Below are 9,050 nucleotides of genomic sequence, written 5' to 3'. Positions count from 1 at the left end.
GGTGATGAGTGGTTAAAGCAGGAAAGTGGATGAGCAGAGGCTGAGTCACAAGTGTCAGGCTCTATCTTGGGCTACCTTAATTAATAGGCCATATGAGAAAGTCGATACAGATTGGATTGAATGGCTTGCAGGCAGTAGTTACAACCAGCTGGACTTCTCAGATTTTTTTTTTCCACCCTTTGAGCCACTATGACGTTTGCTGCCACTGTGTTTGCTTTCTGACATTTTGTCCAAGCGGTAACAGTGATGAAAGTGACAACTACAGAGATGTGAATAACTGGGATATTTTTATGGCTCCTAAAAGAATTGTTTAAACATATGTGGTTTGTATGCTGTAACAGTTTTTCTTAAATGGGTAATGTGTTTTTAAAGGGGGACGCCATCAGAGTCTGGACTGACCTGCTTCACAGTGATCATGTTTTTAGTCACATTTGTTGTTTATTGTTTTGATTTTACATATTGATAAAGGCCACGTATTTAGATACATCCGTAAGAAAAACGTTTTGTTTTTCCTCAGCATAAAAAAACATTTTAAAAACATTTCACACTCTTATTCAGGTGAATAAAGATATTTAATTATATATTTCTGTCTTTAATGGATCTTAAAGCAAGGTTTCCACAATAACTTCTCTTTGCTGCACAATCCTCTCAGGTCTATTTTTATCCATGCTGTTTGTCAAGATTTGGTCACCAGTTTTTTCTTTCACTCAACTTTTCATTATGTCTAAATAGCCTACCACTTTCTCTTAATAGCTAGACTCTTTATTAGAAACCCTACTTTTCTTATATTAGTAAGGCAGGGTTTTAGTGACCCTGCTCTTCTGCCAAGGTCAAGGCAAAATTCAATTTATACATAGAAATGCTGTCAATACTGTCAATCCAACCCAATCCAATCCATTCAAATTAAACACTTTCAATAAATGCTGAAACAAACCAAATTGTCGGTGATTTTCAAACTCGGTGACATGCATATGAAAACATAAGCTTGTGTCTGACCAGTTTTTTTATTTTGATATAGGCAGAACTGACGCAAAACCGGAGCCTTACTAAACATTGTGATTGCCGCTCTTCGCTCTTGCTCCTATGATGCTAGGGTGACGCATGACGCAATGGAGGCGCGGCGATCTTCTCCAATAAATTCTCAGCCAGCAGCCCGTCTCAGCTTCAGACCTTTCCCATCCCCGCACTGACAAGGCACCGCTGAAGACGGGGTGCAACATCGCTGCAGCTATGATTAAGAAAATGTCTCAATCCGAGAATGACTTTGACATTCCTGCCAAGAATTGCCACAGGATGGTGATTCTGGGCTCTACTAAAGTTGGAAAGACGGCCATTATCTCCAGGTTTCTCAACGAGAAGTTTGATGACCAGTACACACCGACTATTGAAGACTTTCATAGAAAGTTCTACAGCATCAGAGGGGAGGTTTACCAGTTGGACATCCTGGATACATCTGGAAACCATCCGTTCCCTGCAATGAGGAGACTTTCGATTCTCACTGGTGAGTTTAGAGTCAAATCAAAAATCCAAATTACTCTGTTCGGTGGTCTAGATTTGATTTTGTGAACTCTTCTTGGTATTAAAACATGTTCCTTTGTATTTTGGTTTTTTGCAGGTGATGTTTTTATCCTGGTGTTCAGTCTGGATAACAGGGACTCGTTCGAAGAGGTTCAGCGTCTGAAGCGCCAAATTCACGACACTAAGTCCTGCCTCCGCAACAAAACTAAGGAGAAAGTGGACGTCCCGCTCGTTATCTGCGGCAACAAGTGCGACCGGGACTTTTACAGAGAAGTGCAGGACGAAGAAATCGAGAAGCTGGTCGGGGGGGACGAGCACTGTGCGTACTTTGAGATCTCTGCAAAAAAGAACACCAACGTCGACCAGATGTTTCAGACGCTCTTTACCATGGCCAAGTTGCCCAACGAGATGAGCCCCGACCGACACTGCAAGGTTTCCTTGCAGAACTGCGACGTTTTGCACAGAAAGTCGTTCAGGAATAAGAGGTGCAAGGATGGGAACGCTTACGGGATAGTGGCGCCGTTTGCGCGCAGACCAAGTGTGCACAGTGACTTAATGTACATTAAAGAGAAAGCAATAGGTGGCAGCCAGACCAAAGAGAAAGGCTGCATTATTTGCTGACGTCTTTACCAAATAGACTGCTCGAAACTCTTGCAGCCAAATAAATACATACAAATCAGACGAGCTGGAGAAAACACGAGACCAAATAGAAAAAAAAAAAACAACAAAAAAACTGGAGACTGTTTGATCCAAAAAGAGGTCGAGACGCGGTGCAGTAGATGCTCTGGAAATGCTGCAAATGTGATTGGGTTGTCTCTCCAAAAGCAGCGTTGAAGGGAATAAATGTTTACATTTTGCCATTGTTCTCACGTGGAATGGCACTTTGAATGTTGAACAAAATGTATACACATGTATTTATCATGTCCTTGTCAATATTTTTTGGATAAAGAGAAAATAAAACACTTGATACTTTTATTAGCCTCTTGTTTCCCTTGTTTTTAATTTCATGCATAACACAATGTATTATGTACTGTTTAAAGAATTTCTATTTTTTTTAAAACAGATTCACTGCCTTGCCTTCCTTAACATTTAGGCACTTTAATTTTGAGCCAACAGTGGATTTATTGACAATAAATACAGTAACTCACAAGTGGTAGAAGATTATGTTAATAACAACAGCGAGATAAGGTTTTCAAAATTGTTTTAATACAAAAAACAAAGATTAGAAAATTCAAACAAAATCTATAGACTCAAACACAACCAAAAATAATAAAATAACTAATGATCCTCAAAATTGTCGTGCAATGCAGGAAACAAATGCCATGTATGCCATGTCCTTGACCAGCTTGAGTTTCAATTTATTTTTCCCCTCCAGTTTGTGAAGTCCAGTCCAACCTAACTAGTGTTATGATGCTTTGGGGACATCAAACATGCATAGGCTTTTGTATTTCTGAAGCAGTTGGTTCTTGGTGCGCACCTGCTCTCTCAGAGTGGCCAGCTGCTGCTGCTGCTCCTGTGGACTGCTGTCTATCCCAGGCATGTTGGAGATTTGCTCCTTAGCTTTCTGAATCTTTGTTTTCAGCTTTATCAGCTCTTGATGAACATCCTGGCCGTCCTTATCCTTGTCCATGCTTGAAAAGACAAAGACAAAAGTAAAATAAAACAAAAATTATATATCAATCTGTTACAGTTTTAACCTGAGAGCTTCTTATAAGAGTAACTTCTAAACATCTGTTCAATGTAGTCCAGATAAAACCGGGGGCTTAAAAATGAAAATGATATTTAATAGCATAGAGGCCTAAGACTTGCTAAATTCCTGAAACACTTAAAACAACATCAAAGCCATTACCCCAAAATAGGAGGTTTGACTGAATCTTTAATACACTGAAGGAATTTGTATTTTCTCTTACTTTTTTTAAACTGCTGGCAAAAAAATTGATTTATGGTCAAATAAAGTTACACTCCAACAAATAAAAGTAAAATTAAAAGCTCCTGAAATTATTTAATCAATATACAAATGTGTCAAAGTAAAATGTATTTACTATTTGAATTCATTTTATAAACTTGATGGCAAAAGACATCCGACATCAAAAAGACAGCATTGGTCTATGGTGGAACAAGTCTTTGGGCATTGAATCTTGATTTGAATAAAATTCAAAACCTTGTCAGTTTCCCCCACAGGTTTTGTAGATTCATAATCTACAATAACCCTGGAACTATTAATAACACTGTGATTTTTAAACTGACAATATATCATTAGACTTATTTTGATGGCAGTGAATAGATTGTTAAGTAGATCTGCTCTAAATAGCAGTAATATATTACGTGATGTTTGCTATTTAACATTTTTGAGTCTTCAAAATGTTCTGACAAACTTGACAAAAAACTGAATCACTGTGCAACAGCTGTGCTTACGAGCCAAAAGAGCAGCTGCAGTGACAAATAATATTCTTTTACTTGTTGAGATGATTCAACTGAGGTGTGTTTGCAGTAGATACAAAGAGGCAAACCATTGCTTTCCAGCGCAGTACTAATATTAATATTGCACCCTACAAGTCGCGCTTCCCACAGTCACTTCGTTTGTATATGCGATGATGACAAATAAACAAGTGCTCCAAAATTAGCCAGACATATGCGAATCTAAACGACCTTTATTGCCTTACACAAGCCCAAAATCTGTGGCGAGATGATACTTGCTACGTTACATTTCCATGCGAAAGGCAGTGATGTTAGCTTTAGCTAACAGGTCATCAGTATGTATGCTCTGAAACGCCACGAAAATGTTCTTTTCTTTCAGACGGAGTGAAGAGTAAAGGTGTACAAGTGTTTACATACACAGCAAGCACATTCTCAATGTCACCTTGCTCTTACCATTTGATAACTTCGTGAACTAAAGGCAAAAGAGAGCAATCCTCGCCGTCTTTCTCCATCCTCGGTTGAGACACCGCCATCGTTCGCTGCGCAGCTTTTCCTCGTCACATTACGGTCTGCTGACATCAGAGATGGGGAATCCGGCTCTTGTCTAGGATCCAACTCATTTGGCTCTCAGTTCACAAACGAGTTGATTCTTTCGGTTCCCAAACGGATTTTTCTTTATTGTTTCATTGAGTATGCTTAAAAATGCTTTATATTTTGATAACATAATTTTCGACGTAAAATTTTCATATTAAATGAGTGTATATAGAAACTGTCACATTTGATTTCACCAACCCTCCAACCGAAACTGTTTTCGTTCCACACAAACTCCAACCTTTTTTTTAAGCTTATTGTCTGATCTCACTATATTATTGTACCTCACGGTCTATTAATATCTTTAATGAAAGCCTTAAAGCAATATCAAGCAATGTGGTTAATAATACCCTAAAATGCACAACAACATCATTCAGCATTAGGCGCAAAAGACGGGCAGCCAGCCGTATGCGTTGGCTCAGTCTTGAGCGACACATCAGTAGAAGAACTTACAGTGAACTTACAGTTCACCAATGATCTGACCCAGAAAATAATAAAACACAAATTAATTCACCATCAATGTATATATTAGTATATTTCTAGACATACTAATCTAATTGCATCATTTTCAGTATCACAAAGTGGATTGTAAGTCAGATTTAAATGGCTCAATTTATGATTGTGATACTGTCACGTGTCCTGAATGCATGCTTAATAATAACCAGTCGTCTTAAATATAATAGCTTCACACACCAGAACTATTAAACCATAAAATTGTGTTCCTGTATATGATTTCTTATCCTACTTAAGTAGAATGGTGTCCTTAGTTCCGATTTTATTTCCGAACAATGATCATGGGGGAAGGCAAATTACATATAAGCCATAGGGTTCTCACTTTTTGTGTTCCACATATTTTTTCTTAGAGGTGACATAAAAAGTATTTTTTTCCCCAGTTGTTTGCAAAAAGTCTCAAATGTAATGTTTTGTGCTAAGCAATTAACAACTTTACAAAGAGTTTAGTATAGGCAACAATATCTTCTCTTTGCTCTGTGGAAACATGCACACTTTAAAACATTAGCACATGTTAAAAGAGCAAATCTAGTCTCTCAGGTGGCACTATGTTGTAAAATATGTCTATTCTACAGACAGTTGACGTGATTTATTTAGGTCATGCTTACATGTTTTTTTGTTTTGTTTTTTGTTTTACTTGGTTTCTCATCTGTTTTAAATTGTCATTTGTATTTATTCTATTTATTTTATCTCTGATCTCAAAATTTAAAAAAAGTATGCTTTCTGTTTACTATGATGTTTTCAATATGACATCTGATGTCATATTGAATGTCATCTTTTCAATATGACAAGGTGCAGCTGAAGCAGATTATCTCAGGAAGCAGAGATTCTGTAGACACTGTAATACTGTTTACCTATTTCTGATTGAATCCTGAAATAGATACACAGGAGGTCTCTAATGGCATTTGGAAAAGATTTTTTTGTATTTATTTATCATCAATTAACACATTCTGTTCATATCCATATTATCCCTCCAGGTCTCTTTTTTACTTCCACCAAACTTGGCTCAACTCAAGAAACAATACGTGCAGGAGGAATTATTTGTTTTTTTTCGTTGAAATCTTAGTCAGCCAGCTTTTGTTTTTATAAGTGTTTGATTAGAAGAAGCTGAATAAATATACCTTCCGCACCTTTCAGTTTTTTCCTTGTCAAAACTTTTTGTATTCCTTTCAGTTACACACTACTTTTTGTTGGCTATTCTGTAAAATTTGAGACATATATTTTAAAAAAGTGACAGAAGTTTACTTGAATGAATGCATATTGACATGATTTATGACATAGTCATTGTAATTATTACAGTACTGTAATGTACATTTAAAATCCCTTTTAAAAAGGTATGCTTTCTATGGTTATTTGTGGTTCGTGTTTTGGCCCCTGACAGAATTTCCCATATTTGAGTAAAAGTGAAATATCTTTCTGAAAATGTCCCACATGCAGCTCCTAGAAGGCCTTATGACTATCGGGGGAGTTTTGGATAACTTTTTGGCCTGCGTGACATTGAGAGACTTCCGTTTGAACCCATCCATTGCACTCCCCAAGTGACTGGCCTTGCCCTGCCCACCCCTTGTAATGACGTGAAAGAGCAGCTGACAGTTTCCAGCAGATGGGTCATATCCCAGCATCTCTGGGTGACAGCCAGCAATATGCAGATGTCCTGTCTCACGATATGCTGGCTAATTTTAGCACACTTCTCTATATGAAAGATGCAGCCAATCATTGATGTTATACGCTATTGAAATCATTGTTTAAATGTTGTTTTCTGGACTATTTCAATTAAATGCATCCTATGTGACAAATTCAAAACAATCTAGTACTTTGTAAACACTTGATTGTAGATATGAACTTAATTTTATTTTGAGTGAATATCCAGTATTTATAGAGTAAGATGGTCAAGTTTCCTGTTCAGTCATTAAAAATAATTCAACCTCATCACCACAGATTTCAAACTTAGGCTTTATTAGTTAACAAAATTCTCCACTGATTTATATCATGATTCAACTTTTCTCTTGTTCATACATTCATGGTTTGTGATTGCTTCGGTCTATTAAGGCACAATGTGAAGAAATCATTTCAAAATCTTTCTTGAGCAGATTTTGCAATCCAGTTATGTGATCTGAAAAGAAGTTTCCTTTGTGATCTATTGTATATACATGTATAAGTCTTAAAAAAACCTGCAACGGCAACAATAGGCTCTTTTGTTGTTAATTACTCCAAGCAATTCAAGACAGACAACCATCTTTGTCTTTCAAAATTAAAAATATGTACCAGTTTGTGTTAGCCTACACATAAAATGTTGTGTGTGTATGGTTCCTTGTCCTGTGTGTCTCTATGATGCCCTGTGATGAACTGATGAACTGACCAGATTGTGCTCTACCTCTCGCCTGATGGCTGCAAACCTGTGAGGATTTTATTGTGTTGCACAGTTCAACAAGAAGGTAGTTCAAAGTGATTTACATGATACAGAGAAAGGATGGATGAATAAATGGATATTGAAGTTCGTGGTTGTAATTTGACAATATGTGAAAAGTTACAGCCTGTATGAATGCACTATACACTATGGTTATGATACTTTGTCTCTTATATTTCATTCATTCTGACTCTAAATACCAGATGGGCTGTTTTTTTGCTTCAAAGACATTATTTGACAAACAAAATATATTGACAAGAGGGATTCATCTGTTCTCTGTCCTGGAAAATCACAATGAAAAACATTACATAGAAGATTCATCAGGTTTTGTTATTCATTCCACGTTTTCAGGCTAACCAACCCCAAACTCCAGCTTTGGTTTCTTCTTACATAGTAAAATAAGTAAATAATAATAATAACAAAACATACACGCACACACGCACCTACACACACACAGGCACACACAGCATATTTCCAGCATATTTCCCGGAGCGAACTTTTGTTGGGTGTGGTTAGGAAAATTTTACTCAAAAACATGAAATAAGAAATGTCAGCTTCAATCTAATCAGTAAATGTCATTGCAGAAAGATGTGGAGATTGATTAAAACATATTTATTCAGGTTATATTTAAAGGACGTAAAGGTTGCCAAATAACTTGTTTTATGCTGATTTGTATTATGAACAATGAGTAGCCAATGAATGTGGGCGTGAGTGACCAATGATTGAAAGAACACACAACAAATCGATGTGTCCAGACAAAGTCAAAGTAGTTTTTCAACTTCTTGTTGCAGACTGACAACAACTTGGGGACTACAAAAAACTGTAAGTAAAATAAAATTGACACATTATTTAAAAACTAAAGGATGCTCTTTTTTATGCTCTTTTTTATGTAGCCCAAAATTTTAACTAGATTCACACTGCCCTCAAGTGAAAAAACCTGAAAACAACAGCATTTCAACACTTTCTTTCTTTTTTCTGTTATGTTTTTATTTATTTGGTTTTTGTTTCTTTTCCCAGAGTATGCCCCTCTTTGACATATAATACAGATATGGTAGTAAAAATTTGTTGTGAATTAAATAGAGGCCAATAACTGAAATATTCCCAGTTTACTTCATTTTCCAACCATCTGACATTTAAGTTATAACTTCCAAACAGTATTCTATTCTGAGTATCTTTCTTGTATCTAAAGGTCTTTTATTGTACTGTAAATTTAGGATTTACTTTTAATCACCTGAACATTAATATGCTACTCAGTTGTTAGTGATATCTTTACCACAATAAATGTTTCTGTTAAAGTTAAAGCGCTCATTTTATGCAGGTTATTCCAGAAATTAGAGAGTGCTGCTATTTAAGATTTGTCATTTCAAACTGAGACAATAGTGACTAAATTTGTCGTTTATGCCTCGTTATGGCGACCTTACTAACATCCACTAGGTGGTAGCCTTTAACTACTGAATCCAATTATCTTCCGCCAAGAGGGTACAAGGATTCTCTTCAGGTTTTCATTGAGACTGTGCCTCTGATTTTTCTGTAAAAGAAAAAAAAAAAACTGGTCACTGAAACTCATTACCCAGGATTTGTGTTATGAAACTGGCTGTTTTTAAAT

General features: G+C 36.4%; 2 protein-coding genes across 2 annotated transcripts; one reads left to right on the top strand and one right to left on the bottom strand.

Annotated features, from left to right (window-relative positions):
* Positions 1-1,186: 1,186 nt before the first annotated feature.
* On the top strand, positions 1,187-2,453 carry LOC129363627 (dexamethasone-induced Ras-related protein 1-like). The gene is made up of 2 exons (XM_055035833.1): positions 1,187-1,501; positions 1,616-2,453. Exons 1-2 carry the CDS (start codon positions 1,231-1,233, stop codon positions 2,137-2,139), a joined length of 795 nt encoding a protein of 264 aa, XP_054891808.1. The 5' UTR covers positions 1,187-1,230; the 3' UTR covers positions 2,140-2,453.
* A 249-nt stretch (positions 2,454-2,702) lies between these two features.
* On the bottom strand, positions 2,703-4,487 carry med9 (mediator complex subunit 9). Its single transcript, XM_055035832.1, has 2 exons — positions 4,390-4,487; positions 2,703-3,149 (listed from the first exon to the last, which is right to left on the bottom strand). The coding sequence occupies exons 1-2, from the start codon at positions 4,467-4,469 to the stop codon at positions 2,924-2,926; spliced, it is 306 nt and encodes a 101-aa protein (XP_054891807.1). The 5' UTR covers positions 4,470-4,487; the 3' UTR covers positions 2,703-2,923.
* Positions 4,488-9,050: the final 4,563 nt, after the last annotated feature.

Source organism: Poeciliopsis prolifica, unplaced genomic scaffold (assembly GCF_027474105.1).
Source record: "Poeciliopsis prolifica strain line A6 unplaced genomic scaffold, Auburn_PproV2 SCAFFOLD010, whole genome shotgun sequence".
In the NCBI taxonomy this organism is placed as follows: Eukaryota; Metazoa; Chordata; class Actinopteri; order Cyprinodontiformes; family Poeciliidae; genus Poeciliopsis; species Poeciliopsis prolifica.
The sequence above is the reverse complement of the archived record's forward strand: the minus strand, read 5'-3'. Positions and strand labels throughout refer to the sequence as shown.

Excerpts from the sequence above, each read along its gene's own strand:
- LOC129363627 (XM_055035833.1), top strand. The coding sequence starts at position 1,231 with ATGATTAAGAAAATGTCTCAATCCGAGAATGACTTTGACATTCCTGCC. Across the intron at positions 1,502-1,615 it reads GAGACTTTCGATTCTCACTG|GTGATGTTTTTATCCTGGTG; the intron begins GTGAGTTTAGAG and ends GGTTTTTTGCAG.
- med9 (XM_055035832.1), bottom strand. The coding sequence starts at position 4,469 with ATGGCGGTGTCTCAACCGAGGATGGAGAAAGACGGCGAGGATTGCTCT. Across the intron at positions 3,150-4,389 it reads GTTCACGAAGTTATCAAATG|CATGGACAAGGATAAGGACG; the intron begins GTAAGAGCAAGG and ends TGTCTTTTCAAG.